The following is a 27,218-nucleotide window of genomic DNA, read 5'->3' as shown; positions in this document are numbered from 1 at the left end:
CATTTCTTGACTGTGTGTGTGCAGCAAATGCTTTGCACTACCCTCTTATAAGCCTAACTACTCAACCACACTACCAAAAAAGAGAGCATTAGTGTTATCTATTTTAGCCTCTCAAGCTTCTGGGGAACCCCTGAACTCTGTACGCACCATACCCCAATTTGATACTGTATATACAGAGCCAGCTTCCTACAATGGCCATGACCAGTGTGTTGCTTTCATTAGCAGAAGGTTACTCCCCAGACAGCAGCGTTGGAGTGCCACTGAAAGGGAAGCTTTTGCTGTGGTTTGGTCCTTGAAGAAGCTAAATCCATGCATGTTTGGCTCTTACTTCCTTGTTCAAACCGACCACAGACCTCGCAGATGGCTCATGAAGATAAAAGGTGAAAGGTGAAAACCTCAAACTGTTAAGGTGGTTCATCTCCCTACAAGAAATAGACTTCACAGTGGAACATAACCTGGGACTGACCACACCAATGCAGATTGGCTTTCCAGGATCTTCCACTTAAACAATTAAGACTCTCTTGGGAAAGATTAGTTTCATTCTCTTTCATTTGAACAGGGGGTCACATAGAAAAGCACCCTTTTTGGCATGGTGAGCCCCCATGTTTTGCCTGGTATTTGATATGATTTGGACTGAAAGTGCTATAGGGCGCTGCTAATTCGACCACCAGTGTCAGATCTCCTTCCCTAAATTATATAGTAGTTTCTCTCAATTGGCACCACCTTTAGCACCCTCTGTAAGTCACTATTAAATGGTACCCTTGGTACCTAAAGCCTGAGTTACTAAAGAAGGTGCCAAAGGGTTGCAGCGCGAATTGTGCCGCCCTCAGATACCTCGCACCAAACACACACAGTGCTCCTATCACAGGTTGCGTGTCTAGATGCAAACAAAAGTGAAAACACGACCTGTCACACATCCCCATGTGCCAGGTCCCCTACCACTGCATGTGATATTTGTAAGTCATCCATACAGAAGGCCTACAGCCTAAGGCAGGGTGCATTATAACATGTCTGAGGGCATATTTGCATGAGCAGATATGCCCCTACTATGTCTTTACCGATTCTTATTAAGTGGATAGGGAAGCCAATGTGAATACATGTGCTGGACACTGGTCATTCCCCAGCTACATGATGGCTTCACTGAATCTAGGGATGTTTGGTATCAAACATCTTGTATTAATAAACCCTCACTGGATGGAGTGATGGATTTATTAATACCAGCACTCAGAGGGCACTTCAGAGGTGCCCCTTGAAAACCTACCCAAAAGCTAGTGTGTTAACTGACTGGTCTAAACCAGTACAGCCACCCTAGACAGATTTCTGACCTCCTGAGGTGAGACCTAGAACTCTTGGAGGTCGAGAACAAAATCTTGATCTGTGGAGAGGTGTTATCAGCTCTTCCAGGAAGGATGGACAATGGAGAAGCTTCAAAAGCCTAGCCACCTTTGTAATGTGACCCAGGACTCTCCAGATGGTAGAGATGACCACCCTCCCATCCTGAACCCACTTTTTGACAGCAAGACAGGTGGGAAAATTAGTAAGATTAGGAGGTGTGCCCACATCATGCCAGTCCCACCCCTAAGTGATCAATTGATGTGGACACCACTTTTCAAATTCCTCCATCTTGTTTTAGACATAATTAGTATTCTAGGGCCAGGAATATGCCCACTTCTGAACTGGAGTGCTCATACAGAGGGTGTAGTCATGCTAAAGGTAGGCAACATAAAGGCTGCTAACTGGCACTCCGTGTAACACCCCTAAATTAAGTATTTTGGTGGCAACCCTGATCCCAACAAGTCAGATTCGACAGGATCAATAGAAGGACAAAGAAGAGTCACTTCCTTGTGAGTACAGCAGAAGAGCTGTGGACATTTTGGCACAAACCCATGGCTGCCCCCAGCTTTTGTGACATAGTGCCTTGTTCTGCGAGCTGGAGAACTGCCCAAGCCTCAGGTATCCTGCCAGCCCTTCAAACCACCGCCAGTCTCCCTTGGATTAGAGGAGCTACTTCCCTGCAGTCCGAAGGCACTAACAAGTAGAAACCAGTCCACAGCTCCCTGGCCTAGACTGATGCCACAGAAGCACAGGAGGAGGTATCCGTGCTCTGGAGGACTGTCCCTCCACCATGTGTGGCAACAACAGGATATACCCGAGCAGTGCAGCACCAGTCCCCAGGGTACCGGACGCCCTGCACCAAGCAACAACAGTAAGAGACCAGTCAGGATTCTTACTGCACCAAGACCAACCAGCCGTTGAGGGTCTTCAGCATTACTGAGACTCACTTTGTGAGTCAACAGCTGTCCTGATTTTGCACCTGCCAGTTGTTTGTCCCTAACTGCAAGGAACATCTTTGCGCATTAGGTTCAGCTGCCCTAACCACTCTGCATTTGAGCTGCCCAGCCCGGACCCAGAAGAACCGCATGTGCAACCTTGCTCCAAGACCCCTTGCAACCCAAACCCCAGTTTGGGAGCTTTCAGACTTGACCCCAAGTCCCCCTGTGCAGCCTGTATCTAGGTGGCCCACCTTCACGGTAGCGTGCCTACCTACTTCACCAGCACCCTGCCAGCGGTGAAACCCAGGTGCTTCCCGACGAACTGCTGGCAGTACTTTGGACCTTGTCCCACCACAACTTCGAAACCTGAAGGTGAACCCCTGGAACTGACTAACTATTTTTATGCATCACTGACTTTTCCTTCCATAGGATTGCATTGAGCGTAAAAGCGCACAGGTTTCAAAATTTTACTTATATATGAAAATTGATAAAAACATTACTGACTAACAAAGCTCTAGGTTTAAAATGACAGATAAAAAAGTTATATTTTTCTAAGTTGAGTGTGTCTCATTTATTGCCTCTGTGAGTACAACAAATGCTTAGTACTGTCCCTTGATAAGCCTATCTGCTTACCCACACTCCCACAAAAGAGAGTATTAGTATTATCTACTTTTGCATCTGTAAACCAATTGGGAATTCACTGGACTCTCTGCAAGGTGGACTTCTTTTTAGTGCACTATATAGAGAGACAGCTTCTGTCTGTTTTATTATTAAACACCTTGTCTTAATAAATCTACAGTGATGCCCAGATTTATAAAGACATTCACCCCCAGGGGTATCTGAGAGGTGCCCCCTATAGCCCTACTAGTCTCTGAGTGTGCTGGCTGACTGGTATCTTCCAGCCTGCCACCATAGACTAGATTTTTACCTCCTGCAATGGAAAGCCCACGCTCTCAGAGGTCAAGAACAATGCCTGCATGGCAGAGGATGTTCTCACCTCCTCCAGCAGGATGGCTAGTGATTTAGCATATCAAGGTTAGAAGCTTTAAAGCCTCTGCTGCCTTTGATATGCAACCCCTGCTTCCCCCCACCCCTGAGTTGGGAAAAGCCAACCCGTGCCCTAGGGCCAATTTGGCACTTGAGCAGGAAGGAAATGAAATATTCAGGATCTGTTTTTCACTCGCATGCTAGTCACATCCCTAATCTGGGCTACCTGAATCGGACACCCGAAGAAGGGTTTAACCATCTTATTTTTGGTGAAAATAGAGACTTCTGATCAGGATTATGCTCACTCCTCACAGGAAGTGGTCATATAGAGGGTGTAGTTACCCTAGTAGTAGGTAGCCCATTGGCTACTACCATATACTCCCCTAAATGTCCCTAATTTGAGTATTTAGGGGTCCACCAGACAAACAGATCTTACTTCCTGGGAACTGAAGAAGGACAAAGAAGGGACAATTCAGAGAATCAAGGACCTGCACAAGACCTGCACAAACTCTGCCTTGCTGCTTGCTCCTTAACAATTGCAAAGACCTGGCTCGTACTGCAGCTGTGCATCCTCCCCAACAACTGGAGGTCTGCCCAGAACCCTGACAACCAGCGATCATCTCCATTGGGCTGGAAGAGCCATCCTCCTGCATCTGCAGGCTCCAATCACATTTAGCCGGTTCACAAGGTTGTTGGCCATCGGGCCCACCAAGGGAGCAACACTTCAAGACAAGGTTTTCGTAGCTCTAGGAGGTCAGCCCCGTCTCTGCTAAATTTGGGGACACTAGACACACCAGGAGCCCCATTGCACCAATAGCCTGAGTACCAGGGCTCTTGCACCAGCCAAGGCTTGTTCTTAGTCCATCCCAGACACCACTACCTTGAAAGCCTTCCTGCACAACAAGGGACTTCCAGACCGATGAGAATCATGGTCAGAGTGGATCTGCTGTCTTGTTTTTTCCCTCCGCTACAGTCGACCAACAACCGTGAAAGCCTAGACCTCAAGTGGCCAGGCAGCCAAACACCTCCGCACGCAAACCCCCCCCACCCTGGGTTCATGACTTCAGACTGCATCCCAGTAGCCTAAGGGTCCACACTACCTGAGCTCCCCTGTGGTTCAGATGGACTTAAGCCCAAGTCCCCTAATGCAGCCTCTTTGTTTCAGGTCCCCTTGTCTTTACCGCTGCAGCATTTGAGTCTACCATCCCGACCAGCACCTCTGCACCCAGACACATCAGGTCAGGTAATAGGAAATTGCTGGTGGTACTTTGGTTCTTGGACCCCTAGTACCTTACATACCAAAGGGCACCTCTGAACTCCACTGAAAGTACTGTTTTGCTACATGTTTTTCCTCTAATAGGTTAACACTGTAGAGTTCGAGACGCTTTCCTCAAAATCGTTATTTGAACTATTTTCTTATCTAAAAAAACGATATCTCCGAAAGTACTAAAGTTATTCTAAAGATCTTGATGTCTAAAATTAATCAAAATCTACTTTGTTTTTCTGAGTTGGTCTAGGATTTCTTTCGGAGCCATTTATTAACTGTGTGTGTACAATAAATGCTTAACACTCCCTTTTGTAAGCCTAAAATGCTTGACCACACTGCCACAAATACAGCACTTGGGATTATGAAACAAAGCCCTGTAAACCAAATTTGGGTTGTGCAGACTTTTTTTCTGCATAGTGTGTCCCTACATTGGCACCACTACATAAAAAAACAACTTCCTTCAAGATGTAACTGCATTTTAAATCTTGCATATAGTATTCTTTTAGCATCAATTCTATTGCGTATTATTTTCTTTTTCTTCTAATGTAAGTTGTTCCAAGATGCAATTTGCATTTTGTAAATGCCTACTCATGGTCATGTTACCTGTTAGGGTAAGCACACTGTGTTTAGTTCTCCATAAAATCATAATCTTTCCCCACTGTCTGTGTGTAGGAAGTTGGCTCTGTATATACTATTTCAAAGTAAGAAATAGTGTGCACAGAGTCCAAGGGTTCCCCTTAGAGGTAAGATAGTGGCAAAAGTAGATCATTCTAATGCTCTATTTTGTGGTAGTGTGGTCGAGCAGTAGGCTTATCAGAGGGTAGTGTTAAGCATTTGTTGTACACACACAGGCAATACATGAGGAACACACACTCAAAGACTTACTCCAGGCCAATAGGTTTTTATATTGAAAAATATATTTTCTTAGTTTATTTTAAGAACCACAGGTTCAAGATTTACAGTAAACACTTTAAATGTAAGGTACTTCACTTAGATACTTTAGGAACTTAGAATAAAAGCAATATCATATACAGTCTTTGTAAGAATGACAATAAGCTATTTTCAAAGTGGACACTGCAAAAATCAACAGTTCCAGGGGGAGGTAAGTAAAGGTTAGTTTAGGATGTAAGTAAAACACTTACAAGTCTCAGTTCTGGGGCATAGGCAGCCCACCGTTGGGGGTTCAAGGCAACCCCAAAGTTACCACACCAGCAGCTCAGGGCCGGTCAGGTGCAGAGGTCAAAGAAGTGCCCAAAACACATAGGCGCCTATGGAGAACAGGGGTGCTCCGGTTCCAGTCTGCCAGCAGGTAAGTACCTGCGTCTTCGGGGGCAGACCAGGGGGGTTTTGTAGAGCACTGGGGGGACACAAGTAGGCACAAAAAACACATCCTCAGTGGCACAGGGGGGGCCGGGTGCAGTGTGCAAAACAGGCGTCGGGTTTTAGGTAGAAAACAATGGAGGGACCCGGGGGCAGGCACAGGGGGGGCTTCTCGGGACAGCCACCACCTTGGCAAGGCAGAAGGTCACCTGGGGGTCACTCCTGCGCTGAGGTTCAGTTCCTTCAGGTCCTGGGGGCTGCGGGTGCAGTGTTGGTTCCAGGCATCGGGTTCCTTGTTACAGGCAGTCGCAGTCAGGGGGAGCCTCTGGATTCTCTCTGGAGGCGTCGCTGTGGGAGCTCAGGGGGGCGTCTCTGGTTACTCACGGGCTCGCAGTCACCGGGGAGTCCTCCCTGAGGTGTTTGTTCTCTGGATCTGGAGCTGGGGGCATCGGGTGCAGAGTGTGAAGTCTCACACTTCCGGCGGGAAACATGCAGTCTTTGAAAGTTGCTTCTTCGTTGTTGTTTTGAACAGGGCCGCTGTTCACAGGAGTTTCTTGGTCCTTTAGTCCAGGGCAGTCCTCTGAGGCTTCAGAGGTCGATGATCCCTGTCGAATGCATCGCTGGTTGCAGGTTTTCGAAGTTGGAGACAGGCCGGTAGGGCTGGGGCCAAAGCAGTTGTCGTCTTCCTCCTTCTCTGCAGGCTTGTAGGTCAGCAGTCCTTCTTGTTTCTTCAGGTTTCAGGAATCTAGTTTCCTAGGTTCTGGGGTGCCCCTAAATACTAAATTTAGGGGTGTGTTTAGCTCTGGGAGGGCAACAGCCAATGGCTACTGTCCTTGAGGGTGGCTACACCCTCTTTGTGCCTCCTCCCTGAGAGGAGGGGGCACATCCCAGGCAGGAGTCACCTCAGCTCAGGGCACCTTAGGGGCTGTCCTGGCTGGTGGGTGGCTCCTCCTTGTTTTCCTCATTACCTCCTCCAGCCATGCTGCTAAAAGTGGGGGCAGTGGCCAGGGGGGCGGGCATCTCCACTAGCTGGGATGCCCTGGGGTGCTGTAACAAAAGGCATGAGCCTTTGAGGCTCACCGCCAGGTGTTACAGTTTCTGCAGGGGGAGGTGTGAAGCACCTCCACCCAGTACAGGCTTTGTTCCTGGCCACCGAGTGACAAAGACACTCACACCATCTGGCCAGAAACTCGTCTGGTTGTGGCAGGCTGTCAGAAACTGGTCAGCCTAGCACTAGGAGTCAGACTGGTATTCAGAAGGCATCTCTGAGATGCCCTCTGGGTGTATTTTACAATAAATCCCACACTGGCATCAGTGTGGAATTATTGTGCTGAGAAGTTTGATACCAAACTTCCCAGATTTCAGTGTAGCCATTATGGAACTGTGGAGGTCGTATATGACAAACTCCCAGACCATATACTCTTAATGGATACCCTGCACTTACAATGTCTAAGGTTTTGCTTAGACACTGTAGGGGCATAGTGTTCATGCACATATGCCCTCACCTGTGGTATAGTGCACCCTGCCTTAGGGCTGTAAGGCCTGCTAGAGGGGTGACTTACCGATACTACAGGCAGTGATAGGTGGGCATGGCACCCTGAGGGGAGTGCCAGGTTGACTTAGTCATGTTATCCCCACCAGCACAAACAAGCTGTGAGACAGTGTGCATGTGCTGAGTGAGGGGTCCCCAGAGTGGCATAAGACATGCTGCAGCCCTTAGAGACCTTCCCTGGCAACAGGGCCCTTGGTACCAGGGGTACCAGTTACAAGGGGCTTATCTGTGTGCCAGGGTTGTGCCAATTGTGGGAACAAAGGTACAGTTTAGGGAAAGAACACTGGTGCTGGGACCTGGTTAGCAGGGTCTCAGCACACTTTCAATCATAACTGGCATCAACAAAAGACAAAAAGTCAGGGGGTAACTATGCCAAGGAAGGCATTTCCTTACAGTGGCTAAGGGTGAGCAAGACACGCGGCTTCGAGAACAGATGGGACTGGATGGGGTAAGATCTGGACCTGACGGCCCTGCACCGCTACGGGCCTGGTCAGAAACACCTCATAAGAGAGTTTTCTTGACTAAAACTGGTATGGATGGGGGGTTGTTTATTCACCTGTCCTGGGATGGGAGAGTTGAGAAGTTATTTGGTTGATGTATTAAGGGAACCCTGCCGCTGTACCCCCAATGAGTAAACCCATAGAGAGATTCTAAGCCAACATGAACTGTTTATGGCAAGGGAATGCAAAGTGACAGTTATATAACAAGCAAATCTAATGGGGGACTCACAGAACTATAAGATTGTATCCTGGAATATTAAGGGTAAGTACAATATGGCTAAGCGTTACAAAGTGTTCTCCTATTTACAAAGAAGAGGGACTCACATAGCGATGCTGCAGGAAACTTACCTGACTGCGGCGGAGGGGGTGGCGCTGCAGAAGAGATGGAGAGGCTAGGTGTATTACACATCCTACTCTGCCTATGCTCGGGGGACTCAAAAAACAGGGACACTCATCGACACCAACGGTCAGTATGTGGTGATTACTGGCCGCCTAGAGGGAAGAAACATAGCACTCATCAGCATATATGCACCAAACACAGAACAGGGAGCATTTTTGGAACACCTTTTGTGGGTATTAGCCCCTCATCTACCACATGCAGTACTGATAGGGGGGGATTTCAATTGTGTGGCCAATCCCGAGATGGAGAGATTGCATTCCCCATTTGAGGCGTCCCCGATGGGTAGAGTGGCTGAAACGTTACAGGTGTGGCAGTCCGAGTGGGGACTGCTAGACTTGTGGAGACAAATACTAGAGATTACTCTTTCTTTTCCAATATGCATGACTTACATATCCATCTAGACAAGTTTCTCTGCACATTGGAAGTACATAGTCAGGTTCGGTAAGTAGAGTATCTGGGGAGGACAATCTTTGACCACAATCCTGTCCTTCTCCAGCTGGCCTGGGAGAGAACCAAGCCACTAATACCAACCTGGCACCTCAAGCCGGAATTCCTAGAAGACCCAGTCTTTCGGGAACAGGTGGGGGGACACATTAAAAGGTATTTTGTGGAAAATGAAGCTACTGCTTCTTCTTCCCAGATCCTGTGGGATGCATTCAAAGTAGTGATAAGAGGAAACTACATAGCCAAATCAATGGGAATCCGGAAGACACAACTAGGGAAGGTTATGACAGCAGAGGATGAGTTACGCACACTAGAAAAACAAACACTAGGCCCCCTGAGCTGCAAAGGGTGGTGAGTGAGGCCAGGGTGAAAGTAGCGGAGCACACTGAAAGTCTTCGCTGCTTTGACTACAAATATTATATGGTAAGAGTCCATGCCGAAAGGGACAAAACGGGCACACTACTGGTGTGACTGGCCAATCCCTCAAGGAGGGGGAACCCATTATAGAAATTATTACCCCCACAGGACAGAGATTATTCTGGTAGGAGGAGGTAAACCACCATTTTCTCGAGTACTATACCTTTCTTTACACTAGCGTCATGCAAAGTGGGGAGGACGACATATGGATTTTCCTGGAACCTTTCTGCCCCCCCACCACCTCACTGGGGAAGAGAAGGAAACAATAGGAGGGGATATCAAATAGATGGAAATCAGAGAGGCCATCAAGGGCCTAGCACGAGGGAAAACCCCGGGCACAGAAGGGCTCCCCATAGAATTTTATGCCACGTACGTTGATGGTCTGGCCCATAAAATCACGCAGTTATATAAAGCGGCGAGAGAGCAGAATCACCTTCCAGACATGACCAGGGAGGCACTGATAGTTCCACTACTGAAACCAGGCAAACAGGCACATGACATCAGAGCCTATAGGCCCCTATCTGTGCTTAATATGGACTATAAAATTCTTAGCCGGATCTTTGCAACGAGACTGCTACCACTTATGACTCACCTGGTTCATAAGTATTAAGCAGGATTTATCCCCACCCGAAGCACAGCCCAGAACATCCACCAGCTTATCAACCTTTTGGATGCTGATATACCAGAAAAAAGAACTGCGGCTGCCTTTGCCGTCGACATAGAGAAGGCATTTGACAGCCTAGAATGGAAATACATATATGAAGTCCTAGAACATATGGGACTGGGGGAGGGATTCATTAGATGGACAAAGTTGCTTTACAAGGATCCCAGAGCTCGGGTTACAACAAGGTCCACCATATCCCACTCTCGCCCTTGTTATTAACATTGGCAGTGGAACCCAAGCACGGACGGCTCTTTGGTATCAGGGACTACAGCACAAAGATACCTCTCACTAAACAGCGCTATATGCAGATGATCTGCTCATGTTCCTGTGAGATACAGGGCTGGACCTTGAGGGAGCTCAGGCGCTGTTAGAACAATTTGGCAGGATAGTAGTGCTACGAGTGAATTGGCAAAAATCACACCTCTACCCACTATCAGCAGACCGCAACCCACCGGGGGAGTTTGGACATATTTCTTGGGAACCTAGGTGCATTGCCTACCTGGGAGTCAAGGTTTATCACACCAGGGCTGATCTATTAGAGGGTAACATAGGTAGTGCCACTAGGGTGCGGAAATCTAGTCTGGAACTATGGAAGATGCTTCCTTTGTCAGTGGCGGGGAAATAGCACTCCTTAAAATGGTGGTGCTGCCAAGGCTATTTTGCGGTCTTGCCACTCTGGATCCCTGCCGTGGTTTTTAGGGAGCTAGATTCTCTGATCACTGCGTTCATCTGGGAGACTGGGAGATGCCGGGTGGCCCTCACTACACTGAAAAGACCGTGGGCACAGGGGGGTTTGGAGGTTCCGGACTATGAAACATACTATTTGACGGCCCAACTATAATGTCTGACCCAGTGGACATTCGGGTGTCGACTCCGAACAGGCAGACTAGCCTCAACGGTCCTCCATCTCCCTCAATTGGTAGGAACGCTATTCTAATTCTCTAGGCCTAATCCATCAGATACCCCGGAGGTCCGTGTCATTCGTAAATGTTGGAAGAGAAGTCTCCAAAAAACTGACAAGGGCACACCTTACTCACCTGACATCCCAATGACTTGGCTAAGATGGGTGCGTCACACAGGGGAGATTGGGGGAGGGGGGCATTGCATCCTGGGTAGATGTGGGGGATACAAGGCTGGGAGGCTACTGCCCTTCGAGGAATTCAGGCAGGAGTATGATCTTCCACAAGATCACTTTCTATTACATTGTGCGGTTACCCACACCATCCAAAAACATTGGCACTCAAAAGGCACAGAACCGTGACCCCAGGAAGTCAGAAACTATATAATAACCTCAGGTTCATATAAGGCCATAACCTGACTATACGGGGCAATTCGTACGGGAGCAGTGCGTCCCCTGGAGGGCCTGCGAATAAAATGGGAAACAGAAATTGGGGATCCCAGAGAAATCCTGGGGGCAGATATTAGAGAGGGCACCAAAGGTATCTCAAAATGCCCAGTTTAAATGATTACACTTCTATGTGATACACAGGGCATTTCTCACCACTAGGTGGCTCCACAAACACTTTCGGGTAATAGATGCTAAATGTCCACTTGCGGAGAAGCAGCTGCAGAATTCATACACATGATGTGTGCTTGTACGAACCCAACTGCTTATTGGCGTGGGGTTACGACTCACATGGCGGAGGTCCTGGACCGAGATAGCCCTTGAATGCCTGCCCACTATCTGCTTCACTGGTTTCTCCATATTTCCGAGTATAAGGCCACTAGTAGGCTACAGGACCTTGCATACATACTGGCAAAAAGGGAAATAACAAGGGACTGGAAACGTCCATTAGGCCCCGGGTTAACTAGCTGGAAGAAGGAGCTGGAGCAATGGGCAGAAAACAAGAGTTTAGTCTTACAACGTGAGACCAGGCAGGGCAGGGGTTCTCCGGAATTAATGCGAGCATGGGAACAACAGATTGAAGCCCTGAAAGATAAGAAACAGGCAAGCTATCTCTCAATGAACCTATAGAGCTCTTACCACTTACCAGGAACAGACACCTCCTAGAACAGAGTAAAGACCAGCCCATTGGGGAACTCGACAGATAAGACTACCAATATAGCAGTCACCTAGCATGAAAGTAGATAAATGCACACACTTACACAGATCGTGCAGAACAGGATACAAGTCGAGCTGGGGAGGCGGCACAGGAGGTGGGGAGGGAAAGCGGGGGTAAGGGCAATGTTATTAAGTACTGTATGATTGTTGAATGTTATGCTAAAACCAACAATAAAACCTGTTTAAAAAAGGGGCGTGGCTTCGGGCGTCAAGATGGCGGTCGCACTCTGAGAGTGCTCTGGACCCCTCCGTCATCCGCCCGTAGTTAGAGTGGCCTGACCGAGCCGGAGACGTCGTTTTGACAGTCCTTGTGACCCCTGGGCCCCTGAGAGGCTCCGGCGAGGAACTCCTGGCGAAAGCAGCCACCGTTGTCGAGCCGCGACCGTCCCGTCCCCGAAAACAAAATGGCGGCCGGGACTGACTTCCGCGGCTGAGCTGGGGCCGGACCGGCGATCCCCCCGGACGCGGCCGCGCTGGAACAGAGGTGCGACGGGGTAAGAAGGGGACCCTGGATAGGGTTGAGGCTACGACCCTAGCGCGGCTCCCGCGGCGTGTGGGGGCGGCGCCACTGCGTCTGGAGGAAGAGAGCGCCGTGTGGATGAGGCTGCGGCCGTGCGCAAACTTGGGGACAGCGGCGGAGGGAGCTAAGCGGCTGCGCTGTATCCGGGACCCCGCTGGCCGGAGCTGGAGCGGCGGAGGGGTGGTTGCAGAGAGGGACTCCCTGGTGCCCTGAGTGACGGCGGAGGCATGCCGGGGGTCCACGGAGCGCGGCGGAGACATCGAGGCAGGATGAGGCTGTGCTAAAGTTACCGATACGGCCGAAAAATCAGCACTGCGATCCGAACTAACGGAAGGGCAATGGCCCTGAGTGACCTCATGGCGTCACTTGAGCAGCGTAATTAACACCGGGGCCGGTCGAGGCTTTACTGAAGGTACCGACTCGAAGTGAAAACGGGGTGCGGGAGGGGAAAGGAGTCAGGGAAGAAAGATGCCCTACCCCCCCCCCCTTGCACTTAATACCTAATGGCAATTGGCAACTGGGCCAAGATGAAACTGGACTCATCAGATCTCAAAGGTGAAGAAGATCACAGCTTGGGCCTGAATGCCTCTCCCCACGCACTCATAATCGCAGTAACAGCAAACGTGCAAGGGATCTAGACTTGATTGGAAAACTACCCGACTCCTGTCTCCGATGCCGTGATGGGGAGAGACAAGGCGAACAAGCAGCCTCCATCTTCCCAGCAAAAGATTGACCAGTTCACGACACCTGCTGGCCAGCGAGGAGAGGGAGACACAGCTAGCGGAGGCCCCGCACCGGACTGAGTGAGTGCCATCCTTCAAGCCATTCAAGCATCACAGTCTGCTGTGGAGACTAAGATCGGGGAAGTACGAGAAGACGTGGGTCTGGTTCGGCAAGACCTCAGAAACGCAGTGAGCCGGATCACCGAGGTTGAAACTAGAGTCTCCCAGACTGAAAACGACCTAGCTGACCTTAGAAGTAAAGTGGCCCAGCTGCAGACTCGAACTGGCGAGCTGCACCGTCGTGCGGAAGATGCAGAGAACCGATCAAGACGCAACAACCTGCGTTTCATCGGATTTCCGGAGGGCGTGGAGGATGGTGGGGCATCTGAGTTCCTAGAAAGGTGGATTAAAGCATGGATGCCGGACCAGTCCCTTTCGCCCTGGTTTGCGATTGAAAGAGCCCACAGGGCATTGGCCCCGCGCCCCCCACTGGGCGGCCCAAAACGACCAATGATTGCGCGCTTCTTTAACTTTAAGGATAGAGACAATATCCTTAAAGAGGCTAGGAGGTCGGAAGATCTTCAATGGGAGAACCATAAAATCTTAATTTTCCCAGACTATACCCGTGAGGTCCAGATCCGCCGCCGGTCGTATGAACACGTTAAGCAGAAACTTAGAGCGATGCAACTTTCATACATGCTCCTCTTCCCCGCGCGGCTCAAGGTCCTCTTGGCCGGGCGAGCACATTTTTTTGAAACACCTGAAGAGGCTTGGGACTGGCTGACGGAGGAGGGCATCGGTGCCCGGAGGGGGCCCCTGGAGCACACGGAGGGGGCCCCTCGGGTCGGACCCCTCACCCCGGGAGGCCCCCGGAGGAGCCGGAGGCGCACCAGATCCCGGAGAGGGAGACCGAAAGACACAAACAATTTGGACAACAATGAGGAAATCCGAGATTCTGGCTCACAAACAGAGAAGAAACCCACGGACCCTTCTGGGCCTCAGATCCCAGGCCAAACGGCAGATGATAACGGCCTGAGTCAGTCCCCGGTCCTTGGTTAATATGACACACTTGACACCTGCTGATGGGAGTCCAAAATGACTTGAGATGTCCGTTTCACCTATGCAGACCTTACAAGGGTCACTACAGAAGGCGTCATGCCTTTCTACTATAAGATACCTGAGACTTGGCAGGTCACCACTAATTGTAATTGATCCGACTATATGGAGGGGTCCACCACTCCACCCCAAGGACAGTCCTGCTGGCTGTCTGGTTTTGGTTGGGTATTTGGGCGACAGATGCTTCCGGGGTGGGAGTATGGGGAGGAGGGTGGTTGGGGGGAGGGGTTTTTGAAGTTAGCCTAGATAGGAAGAAGTTGCTTAGCTTCCTTATTATTTTACTGTTTTGTTTGAAATGGTCGTCCCTGGGTCCACAGCCTGACACTCAGCCCTATGCACCACCTATACAATTCACGCCTGGCACTCATTAACTCAGGTTCTTTCTTGGAACGTAAATGGTCTGTTGGATAAGATTAAGAGGTCAGCAGTATTTAACACTCTCCGCAGATACTCCCCCTTAGTGGTCCTTCTGCAGGAAACCCACCTCCTTGGGACTAGGTGCCCCATGCTCATACGGGGAGGGTATGACAGAGTATACCACGCAGGCTTCTCCAGGGGCTCTAGAGGGGTAGCCATTTTACTTCACCGCTCTCTGCCTGTGGTGATCACAGCAACACAGGCCGACCCACAGGGCAGATTTGTAGTGGCTACGGGGACTCTTCATGGAACTCCGATAAATTTTATATCTGCGTATGCCCCCCCGACGAGACTTGATGCCTTCTTGCACTCGCTTCGCCGAGTGGTTGTGGGATTGCCCCAGGGGACCACCCTGCTGGGGGGGGGACTTCAACGCGGTTCTCGATCCGGATTTGGATGTATCCGGCGAGATTACGGCCAGTAGATTAGCCAGGGCTTCGGCTCTTACTGGTTGGACCGAGAGCCTTGGCCTCTGCGAGGTATGGAGAACTTGGCACCCTAGGGATCGCCGGTACACCCACACGTCGGCCGCCCACCGGACGCAATCCAGAATTGATCTGGTATTCATGTCTGCTCTGGACCTCTCGAGTGTCACAGGGGCAGAGATACTCCCCCGGGGAGTCTCGGACCACGCACCAGTGCGGGTCCGACTGGGTGGAGCGGATCCCTCCAAACGCCCAGTATGGCGCCTAAACGCATGGTATTTACAAGACAAAGACTACACCCAAGAGATCAGAAATCAACTAACTCAATACTTCGATCTGAATCTGGGGTCGGTCCGCTCCCCAGGATCATTATGGGCCACCTGTAAGGCTACCCTCAGAGGGCATGCCAAGTACCTTCTCCGTACCCGCGAGCGGGACAGGAACTCCCAGATCTCTGACCTGGAGGCCAGGGCTCTGAGACTGGAACGCCAACAAATGACTTCTTCGTCTGCCGCTGCCCTGAGACAGCTGACTATGGTTAGAGAAGAAATTAAACACATAATGCTAGATTCAGACAGGTGCATTTGGAGAGCTTCGGTGGCCCGTATATATGGCTGGGGGGACAAAAATGGGAAGCTCCTACATTGGCTGGCCGCGCGTCCTCTGGCCAGCAGGGTTATACCTGAGATTTTGGAGCCCTCGGGCGCCCTCTCTAGGACACCAGCTGAAATCGCACAAAGTTTCGCGTCCTACTATGCCCACCTCTATGCAATGCACCCCCGCCCCGCTATTGAGAAAGAGACTCCCCTCCTGAATGAGATCACTCTCCCCAGGATCTCCCTGGAGGCAAGAGACAGGCTAGATGAAACTATTAGCCTTGCAGAGATCACCAGTGCAATCTCCAGCCTGGCATCGGGCAAGACCCCCGGCCCTGACGGATTCCCGGCAGAGCTATATAGCAAATGCAGTGATATACTGGGTCCCCACTTACTCAACATGTATGGGGAAGCCGAGAAACTAGGCCGATTTCCCACCGAGATTGACCAGGCGACAATAGTAGTGATTCCCAAAACTCAGCCCCCATCGAGACATTGTTCGGCATACCGACCCATCTCACTTCTAAACATTGAGATCAAAGTGCTTTCCTCGACCCTGGCCTCTAGACTGAAAGAGATAATACCTACACTAGTGCACCCTGACCAGTGTGGCTTTATGCCCACTCGTAGCACCAGGCACTGCATTAGGCGGTTGCATCTGGCTCTGGCACATCGCAATACTCTGTCGCACGCACACTTGGCATTACTCTTGCTGGACTTTGAAAAAGCCTTTGACACAGTGGATTGGTCTTACCTTGAACTGGTCTTGCAGAAAAATGGACTCGGTCCCAGATTCCGAGGCCTGGTGAGACTCCTGTACTCCAAACCGACAGCTCGAGTCCGGGTGAATGGAGTGGTCTCTGACCCATTCCCTATTGGCCGCGGAACCCGGCAGGGTTGCCCGCTATCCCCGTTGCTCTTCGCATTAATGATAGAGCCTCTTGCGATACTGCTGCGAGGAGACCCCCTGATCGAGGGCTGGTCCTGGCCTGCCTGTGCAGAAGACCGTGTGGCGCTATACGCAGACGATGTCCTCCTATACCTATCCAACCCGGCTAAAAGTGGCCCCCGCGTGCTAGAGATCCTGGGCCTCTTCGCGGAAGCCTCGGGGCTGATCCTGAACCCCGCCAAGTCCCTACTGGTCCCCCTACACCGCTCCGGGGATTGTGTGGACTGGCAGCGAAACATTCCAGTACGAAGAAATATCTTCAAATATCTGGGAATGTATATTTCACTTCTCCCTGAGTTGACATGGGAACTTAACTTTACACCGTTAACCAGAAAAATCAGAAGTGATCTCCTACACTGGAGGACACTCCCCCTTAACCTGCTCGGTAGAATCGCGCTCTATAAGATGATGATCCTTCCTAGGCTCCTCTACCTCCTGCAAAATTTTCCCCATCCCATCCCTAGGAAATGGTTTGGGGAAATGGACTCATTGGTGCGTCAATTTATATGGAGCGGAGCCCGCCCACGATTAGCGCTCAAAACCTGCCAGAGGGATGTATATGATGGAGGTTTGGGCATGTCCAATATCCACTCCTACCACCTCGCGACACAAGTACTTGTGATTAATGACTGGATGGGTGGACAGACCCGGCGTACCGACTGGAGCTCCAAACGATGGGTTACCCACGGATTTTGGACACCCTCTATGGAGGTCCGATCTCTCGAGACGTCCCAGATGTGACCAGGGTGGTTCTACAGGGATGCCGGACGGCTCAAAAGTCAACGGGGTGGTGGGGACGACTTACCCAGCAGACCCCACTGTGGCATGGGAGGCAATTGGTGGAGGTGGCGGGCTTGGAGGGGTTTCGGAACTGGGACAACATAGGCATCTCCACACTAGGCGATGTCTGGAACGGGTCACACATACGGTCCTTTGAAGATCTCCAGAAAAACTTTTCATTAAACAAGACACAGTTCCACAGATACCTCCAGCTCCGACATGCCTTATCAGTACACATCCGAGAGGGGGAAAACATACCTGAATGCAGCCTCATGGAGGCCAAGGCATTGATGGGGAGCCTAGGTAGGGGAGGTGTTTCCCAGATATATCGCACCCTGGTCTCCGGCACCTCGGGCTCCCTGGGGGTACTTCGCCAGAGATGGGAGGGGTGGGTGGGCCCCATGGAAGAGATGGAATGGGGTGAGGCGCTAATGGCCCCGCGGGCCCTGGCGATCGCCACCCGTTTCAGATTGATACAAACTTACTTTTTGCACACAGCATACCTCACACCCGACAAACTACACAGAGCGGGCCTCCGCCCCAACGCGGAGTGCCCTCACTGCAGAAACCTTACAGCTGACTTCTTCCACATGGTGTGGACCTGCCCGGCCATGGTAGCCTATTGGGGAGCGGTCCTGGGGGAGATTTCTGAGGTGTTGCAGGAGAATATAGAGAGAGAGCCTCTACCCCTCCTCCTCGGAATCATGGGTGACATCGAGCTAAGGAGACCAGATCGAATTTTCCTTGGGGTGGCGTGCTTGGTGGCTAGGAGGGACATAGTGGCAAACTGGAAGGCCAAGAATGCCCCATCGTTGGCTAAATGGAGACAGGGAGTGGATTGGTGTGCGCAGAGTGAAAAACTTGTATATGAGGCTAGAGGATGTCCGAATAAATATAATAGGATATGGGGGAAATGGGAGGCCGCACTAGGCTCCTGAATACTATGTTATCTGTTATCTTTAATATTAGTGCTATCTGGGATCACAGGTTCGACCAATGTTGGATGCCCGTTGGCATCGTGTTATGACCTTTGTATCATGGTTATTTTTTCTTTTGCAAAAATCAATAAAAATTCTTTATAAAAAAAAAAACTGTTTAAAAAAAATCCTAATTGCATTAGTTCAAAGGGGGTGAGATATTATAAGGAATTAGGGAAATATCTTTCCAGGCCCTTACAAAGAGTCCCATGTCTCTTGACTCAACAATTCACAGTTGTGCAACATCAGGCCCAGTTTCAGTGGGTGTGGACATCTGAACCCCACAGAAGCATAAACCCCTACTGTGTTGTGGCCTGCCCTTTCCACCAGCAGAAAACAGCTCAGTATTTTTACAAGGAGAGAAGTTATTCCCCATTCTAGGAACTAAACATCATGAGGTTACAAAGTATCACAATTTTACAAAATCACAGTTCTCACAACAGTACTTACAATACAAATGTTGGAATATAGAGGTTTGTGTACAGTCAAATAGGGGAGGGATGATTAGCATATGCTTAGCTCCACTAATACTTGTGTTCCTCCATGAAATATAGCTTTACCACTGAGATACAGGTGATTGTCTGGCAATGGCTGTCTATCAGCAACTCCCCCTTCATCGAAACCACCCCACTTGATGAAAAGCTGATCAGGGGAACACAGATTTCGTGCCCAGGAGGAAATGAAAAGAACGCCTCTCATGCATTTAGGTGGAATATAACTCCCAAGTAGAGGATGTGTTGTATCCTCCTACTTCAGAATCTTCAAATGTCAGTGTAGGAAAGTCACTTCTTTTGGCATGGTTACCCCCACTTTTTTCCTGCTGTCAGTGTCCTTAGACTGTTTTCACTGGGATCCTGCTAACCAGGACCGCAGTGAGTGTGCTCTCCCCTCAAAATTTGGTTGCCTTGGTACCCTTTACACCCCACAACTGGCATACTGGTGTACCCCTGTAAGTCCCCAGTATATGGTAGTTAGGTACCCAGGGCATTGGTACACCGTAGTCCCGCATCGGCTGCAGTACGTATTATGCCACCCATGGGAGCCCATCCAAACTGTGTCAGCAGCCCTGCCATTTGCAGCATGCGTGAAAAGGTGCATTGATTCTTTCACTGCTGGTCAATACATCAGGCCACTTTAAGTTACCCCTATGGTAGGCCCTTCCAGCCTAAGGGCAGGGTGCAGGTCCCTGTGTGTGTGGACACTCTCACAAAATTAAAGGTACCCCTAAGAACTCCAGTTCCAACTTCTTAGACTTTGTAAGTGCAGGGAAGCCATTTTAGCTATGTACTGGCCACAGGTCACTCACTACCTATGTCCTGGCTACCTTAATTGTAACCCCGAACCTAGGCATGTTTGGTATCAAACATGTCGGAATCATACCCCAACACTGATGCCAGTATTGGTGGCATGATTTCATGCACTCTGGGAGGTTCTTAGAGGACCCCCCAGTATTGTCCCTACCAGTATTCCAGGGTCTGCAAGCAGCCTATGTTGCTGCAGCCCCTCAGACAGGATTCTGCCCTCCTGCTGCTTGACCAGCTCAAACAGAGGAAGGCAGAACAAAGGATTTCATGTGGGAGAGGGGTGCAACCTCCTCTCCCTTGGAAATAAGTGTTACAAGGCTGGGGAGAGGTAGCCTCCCCACACCACCAGCTTGCTTTAAAGGGCACTTTTGGTGCCCTCTTTGCATAATCCGGTGTGCACCAGTCCAGTGACCCCGGTCCCTACTCTGGTGCGAAACTACATGATTTAAAGGGGGTTTACGACTCCCCTGTCCATCACCACCACAGGGGTGCCCAGAGCTCCTCTAGGTGGCCACTTGATTATGCCATCTTAAAACCAAGATGGGCAGAGGCCCCTGGAAGCATCTGAGTAGTCAGGGTAGACCTTGCAAAGTGGCCAAGCCCGTTTTTGGGCTATTTAGGGACTCCCTTGCGGGTGGGTCCCCAGAAACGGCATGCAAGACTCTACCAGGACACCTCTGCAATGACCTCTATTGCTCCTGGCCACCGGAACCACTGCTGGACTTCACAAGAACCGAACAAGACTGCAACACTAAGATGACCTCGCCCTGCAACATTGTTTCCGCAGCTCCTGTCAGCACTTTGCAACATTTCCACTGCTGTGTACCTTCTGGGGTCACCAAGACTTCATTCAGCTGCACCAAAGAAGCAAGAAGGAATCTCCCTTGAAGTGAAGGAGTCACTCCCCCTGCATCTGCAGGCATATAAGGCAATGACGTCTGGCTGCTGAAATCTGTTGTCCTCTGGATCTGCTAAAAATCTCCAACACAGGTGGAGGTTCTGAGGGATCCCCTGGGTCCTCTTTGCTTTCTGCCCAACTTGGGAGACAGTGAGCCCTTGCCTCTTCCTCCAGGACTGAATCCCTGGGCACCGCGACTGTTACAGCAACCAAGGCTTGTTGACTCTTGCTCGCGAGATCTTCAGGCTCCAACTAGCCCGGCTCCCAGCACACTAATTCTGCGAAGACAGTCTCCTCTCTGCTGCCCAAGTGACGTGGGACTCTTCTTCAGGTGTGCTGCCTAGGCCTCACTGCAGCTTACTGTGCCTACTGCCAGCAGGTTGTTCGTGGGGGCTCTGACTGCTTCTGCAGGCTTTCCTGTCTTCTTAGGGTCAGTTCAGACTCCCCTCGAAGGGTCGAATCCCCAGGACCTTGCTGGTCCTCTCCATCCCTGCAAATCTTCTTCAGCTCCAACTTGCAGTTGCTTGTTGGTGGTCCTACTGACCACTGACCTGTCTGCAATCCGGCGATCCGACGAACGTCGAGGGGCAGCTCCTAGATGACTTCAAGGAGTCCTCTGCAGCTCCTGGATTCTGCAGCTGACCTTCACCCATCACCGTCGTCCTGGATCGTCACCCACAGAATGCTGGTCATTGCCTCCTGCCTTCCGGGACACTCCTGCGTGGACTGGACTCTATCCTCTTCTTTTACAGTTTCTTTTCATTGGGAATCTAACACTGAGTTCCACAAGTCTGGTTCTGTTCTTGCATTGTTCCAATTCTAAGTCCCATTGTTAGCCTATGGGACGATCAAGTAACTTACCTCTGCTCTCCTGGCCGCTGGGGGTCTTCTAGATACTCACCTCTTGGGGCTCCATACTCCACCAGCCCTTGGCTAATTACTCCATATCCTCTGGTGGGGGATCCATTTTCGCACTCCACTATTTCAGTATATGGTTTGGCCTCCCTATAAGACCTTGCTATTTTCTGCTATCTCTAATGTTTCTATGCTAATCCCTAGTACTTACCTTACATCTCTTATTTTTTATAGGCACCTTTTTTTTAATGACATTTGTCAAGAAGGTGCCTGAATATGATCAGGCACTGTTTCAGCTACGGTTATAATTGCTGTATCCTGTAAGAAGTCTGTTTCAGAAACAAACTCAAACATAATGGAAATGCCATACTTAGAAACAGTTTTTTGAAAAAAAAAAAAAAAAAAACTTTCTCCTTGAGTCCCTTTAAGAAGATTCACTTAATGCAATGTAAAAATAATATATTTTATCGTTAATAGATGACACGTGTTTTGAGGTAGCCCTCTTTCTAAGGGCTCAATTTTGCTTGATTTTTATAGAGAAGTAATTTTTTCAGTATCAGGTGTTTATGGATTCATCTTTTATGGATAGACCGCTAATTCATTAGCTAAGGTGAAAGCAAGGAATGGAGGCCTGGGCATATCTGTTCACTCGCTGAGGTACTACAGACGGAGGCCAAGGTTAGGAAGGGACAAGGAAAGAGTTCCAAGCAGAAGTCACAGTGAGGAGGCAGAATTGGGTTTTCAACAAGGAAACAAACACCTTTAGATAAAAAAAAAAATCACTCAATATTATCCTATAAAGCTCACATTTCTGGTTTATTTTCCAAATAGGTTACCCCCACAAAAAAGGTACCAACTTATCAGGTCTAAAGGTCTGGGATCAAGCTGTTGTGTGAGTAGCTCAGATGAAAGGTCAGTGACGGTCAGTAAGAAAACAGAAAAATACCTGTGTATGCCAACTATGCTGTGAAACTAAACATTCTGGAGGATTTTCCAAAGTCACTGCACACAAATTGCTGTGGGCCTGCAGATCAACTGACAAATCACAAGGCAAGAAATGGAGACGCATTCTCTGTTCCACTTGCTGATGCACTGTTTTGACTCTTGTGGTGTGACAGCATGGAGCACCAAGGGTGATCTCCTTAGGTGGTTTCTTGTAGGCTGGTGAGGGGTAAAATATATAATAACAATAGACCTCTATGCACGTCCCTGTCCATGCACTGAGATAAAAGCACTCCTTATGTGGACTAACATTTGCTGTCCAGAAAACATCTTGAAATGCTATAAAGAGGCACATCAAAAAAAGGGTGACCCAACCCCTTCTCTTTATTATCTTTTTTATTTAGTTGTATTTTTTGATGGGGTGAGTGCTGGCAAAAGCTAAAGCATTTTCCTGGTAGACCTGAAAAGTAACTGGTATCATTAGGACAGAAAGGAGCCTAAATTATGCCACTGAATCATGTTTTGTGAATATGCCTCTGCAGCTATAAGATGCATTTCAAACTGGTCTTGCTGAAGGATTAAATACTTTTCTTATCAAGTATAATATCTAGAGACTTTATTAAGAATAAGATTATGTGGGAAGGATCAGGAAAGAAAAGGACTACTTACAAATCATTGTTTTCCGTCAGCACTTTAATATTATTTTTTATTTGTTTAAATCTTTCTTGGAGTTCTTTCTTCTCTTGTTGCCACTTTTTCACTTCAATTTCCAAATCTTGATACAACCAATCAAGTTCTTCCTTTGAGACCTACAATAAAAACACTTATTTTTAATGCTTTGTATATATTTTTAGCACTACTGCCACAGACAAATAGCATGAATGTGCAAGGGCTCATGTTTTTTAAGAGTTAAGATTATGTTAAAAATACCTGATTTCAAAATAATTTTCAAGAACATCATTTAAACATTCATACATGATTTTATGAGATATTTGTAAGGAAATGCCTATTTTTGTGTGGTCAACCCTAAGGTTTTGGACTGGTGCTGCTGGTTTTTTGACTCAGAGTGCACTGAGGTCTGCTGACCAGACCTCAGTGCCATTGTCCTGACATTAAGATGTGTATGCTTATACTCAAACTGGTCTAGCTATCCTACTTTTAAGTCCAGAATATATGGTATCCAGAGCCTGTACATTAGTGTCACCCCAGGGACTGCAGCACTGGTTGTGCCACCTTGGACAGGACAAGGGAAAAGCATGGTTCCCAGTTCGTCACTGCAGACTAGAGGGGAAGTTTTAAACTGCTAACTCGACTTTGCCTTTTAAAACAATCGCAAAGCCCAATTCTCCCCTTTTAATATATTTAAGTCACTCCTAAGATAGACCTAGTGAGACCTAAGGTAATGTGCTGTATATTAGTAAAGTAAAACGTGTAATTTTACATGTTCCAACAATAAAAACTTGCAATTGTCGTTTTCATCTCAGCCCTGCTAACATCTCACTGGGACTACTAAAGTTGGTACTGTAAGTTATCTAACAACTCATTACTACATTAAGCCTGACTTGATGGTTAAGTCAAAAACGTTTATTCTTCACACACAAAATTTCAGACCAGCCAACGTGTTTTGTCCCTTCACAAAGACTTCATCAGGGATGGGCATGTTCATAAAATTATCTCAGACTTCCTCATATAACGAATATGATAATCAGCATATAATGGTGACCATATGATAAACAATCTACAGTAAGTATCCATCCAAAATGCCCACCATGCACACCGATTTCAGAGCAGTGATACAACGTGTATGTAATAGGGTGCCACACATGCTTTAGGAATCACCAGACTGGGATCTGGCTGAGCCTAAAATGTTGGAAGAGTTACCAAAGATGATCATATTACAGGGATGGGGACATGAAAAACAGGACTTTACAAAAAGCATAAGCTTTAAAGTGAAAGCCATGCCTAATTACTCTAGTAGGAAATGGGAGAAAGATTTAGACCTTGACATAACAGAGCAGCAATGGCAGTTTTCAGGCTTGTACCTTAGTCAGTGAGATTCGGGGTGTAAATCTCAAATTTCCCAACTTAATAAGCAGTGGGCTGCAGAGAGAAGGGGTGAAATTAATAGGGTTCGGGATGAACTTTTTCAATGAAGAACATGGTAAGTACGGAGTTGCATTAGGTGGGCCTCTGACTAGAGTGACATAGTGTCCGACAAACAAGGGGTTGGAATGTTACCTCGAGCGATTTCCACTTATTTGCATGCATTCATCCCAACCAACACCTTTTGGGTATTGAATTACCAGTAGTATATCTGGAAACCTCAGGCTGGTGCAGCTTTCCAAGCCTCTCGCAGCCATTGTTTGTGAATTCCCCAAAATAGTAAATTTCCAATGCATTCAAGGTGTACTTTTATGGGTGCAAATTTACTATTTTTTGGTAGACCAATCACTATAAGTTCCTACTCCAAAAAAACACATGAACAAGTTAAAAGCTCTTAGCGATATGAGAACAATGAGAAAACAGACAAAGACATAGCAAACCTGATTCAGGGCCTTAGACTCAACCAAGAAGCCAAGAATGCATCTGGGGAAAGCAGGGGAGGGGGTTGTCACATTTCAAACGCATCAGGTTCCACTTGGGCCTAGTAGTTCTCCATTTGAAGTCATGAACTACACAACTCCCTGGGGTCCCTGTAGGAAGCTGGCCTTGTGTGTGGTGAAAACCTATGATTTTATCACCTTATACCAGATCCAGGTGTCCCCTATTAGTGAAACACAGGCAGTGGCTAGGAAGCTAGGGCTCTATAGAAGCAGTTGTGGATGAGCAGCCAAGACATTTCTAGGAGACATGTAAAGCTTATGCAAAACCACTATAGTCACACACAACACTATCACACATGAAAGAACCATGCAGTGTTACAAAAATAAAGGTACTTTATTATGGTAACACAAACACTAGAATACTATTAGGCAGTCCTTCCAACAGGAGGTAAGTAAACACACAAACACACTAATTATATAAACAACAGCAATCGGTAAGGAGCATAAAAAAAAAAAAACAATGGCAAACTTATTACAAAACAGTGTAGGCACTAGGGAAGGGTCAAACCACATACTAAATAAGTGGAATGCAAGATACAGTCAAGGATGCAGAATCTTTAGAGTGGAGCTGGAGGAACCAGGAATCCCAAGAGTTGAGTACCAGAGTGACTCCCAGCGACCAGGAGAGCAAAGGTAAGTACCTGGTTTTCTCCACAATCAACAGGAGGACTTAGGAAAAGAATTGCGCAAGACCCAGACAAGACTGGAAGAACCCATTGGTGGATTCTGGCAGAAGAGGACCTGCAAAAGAAGGGGACCAAGCCCAGTTCATGATGGAGTGCCCTGTAGTGGCAGGAGCCACTACCCACCCTTCTGTGGAATCAGATCCAGGTTGACGGGGGAAGAAGAAGACCAGCAGTGCAGTGCTGAAGATGAAGAAGAGTTCCTGAAGTGATGCAGATGGTGTGCCACGTCTGCATTCGGGTTGCAGTGGATCAGTGGTGCTGAAGAACCACCAAGAAGCCATTGCCAATGAAAAAGAAGAAAAGGACGAGTAGCAAGGCTAAAGAGGACCAGCAAGGCCCAGGGGACTCATCCCAAGGAGGGGAGTCCGGGATGACCTTCAGCAGTCAGGAGAGTCACCAGAAGAGGATGCAGCCCCAACAGGCAGCCCACTGCAGCAGGCACAGCAAGTTGCAGTGAGGCCCACTCAGCACACCTGAAGCCCCACGTCTCTGGAGCACCAGAGGGGAGACTGAGCTTGGCAGGATGAGGTGCTGGGGGCCGGGGCTACACAAAGCCTGAAGATACCTTGGAGCAGGAGCAGGAGCAAACAAGCCTTAGTAGCTGCAAGAGTCATGGTGCACAGGGGTTCTGTCCTGCAAGGAGATCAAAGGTCTTACCACCTCTCAAGTTGGACAGCTTGGATGCAAGGAGGGCACCAAATGTGCCCTTCAAAGCAAACCGGTGGCTTGGGGAGGCTATCCCTCCCAAGCCTTGTAACACCTCTTTCCAAGGGGAGAGGGTGTTGCCTCCCTCTCCCACAAAAACTCCTTTGTTCTGCCTTCTCCTGCCTGAGCTAGTCAAGCAGCAGGAGGGCAGAAACCTGTCTGTGGGGGGCAGCAGCGCAGGCTGCCCAGAAAACCCCAGCAGAGTGGTAGTCGCAATACTGGGGGTCCTCTAAGGAGCTCCCAGAGCGCATGGAATCATAAACCAATACTGGCAACAGTACTGGGGTGTAAGGAAATGCCTCCTTGGCATGGTTACCCCCTGACTTTTTGCCTTTGCTGATGCCAAGTTATGATTTGAAAGTGTGCTGAGGCCTGCTAACCAGGCCCCAGCACCAGTGTTCTTTCCCTAACCTGTACCTTTGTCTCCACAATTGGCACACCCTGGCATCCAGGTAAGTCCCTTGTAACTGGTACCCCTGGTACCAAGGGCCCTGATGCCAGGGAAGGTCTCTAAGGGCTGCAGCATGTCTTATGCCACCCTGGAGACCCCTCACTCAGCACAGACACACTGCTTGCCAGCTTGTGTGTGCTGGTGGGGAGAAAATGACTAAGTCGACATGGCACTCCCCTCAGGGTGCCATGCCAACCTCACACTGCCCCTGGCATAGATAAGTCACCCCTCTAGCAGGCCTTACAGCCCTAAGGCAGGGTGCACTATACCATAGGTGAGGGCATGGGTGCATGAGCACTATGCCCCTACAGTGTCTAAGCAAAACCTTAGACATTGTAAGTGCAGGGTAGCCATAAGAGTATATGGTCTGGGAGTTTGTCAAACAC

The 27,218-nt window shown here is 48.9% G+C and overlaps 1 protein-coding gene across 4 annotated transcripts in view; it reads right to left on the bottom strand.

Annotated features, from left to right (window-relative positions):
* Positions 1 to 27,218, bottom strand: part of LOC138248711 (E3 ubiquitin-protein ligase TTC3-like) — a 1,399,506-nt gene that overhangs the window by 337,357 nt on the left and 1,034,931 nt on the right. For all 4 annotated transcript variants that reach the window (XM_069202543.1, XM_069202544.1, XM_069202547.1 and 1 more), the window contains one exon: positions 23,057 to 23,196. In XM_069202543.1, the coding sequence (XP_069058644.1) occupies positions 23,057 to 23,196 (140 nt within the window). The remainder of the gene's footprint in view (positions 1 to 23,056; positions 23,197 to 27,218) is intronic.

This window comes from Pleurodeles waltl, chromosome 8, assembly GCF_031143425.1.
Source record: "Pleurodeles waltl isolate 20211129_DDA chromosome 8, aPleWal1.hap1.20221129, whole genome shotgun sequence".
NCBI lineage: Eukaryota > Metazoa > Chordata > Amphibia > Caudata > Salamandridae > Pleurodeles > Pleurodeles waltl.
The sequence above is the reverse complement of the archived record's forward strand: the minus strand, read 5'-3'. Positions and strand labels throughout refer to the sequence as shown.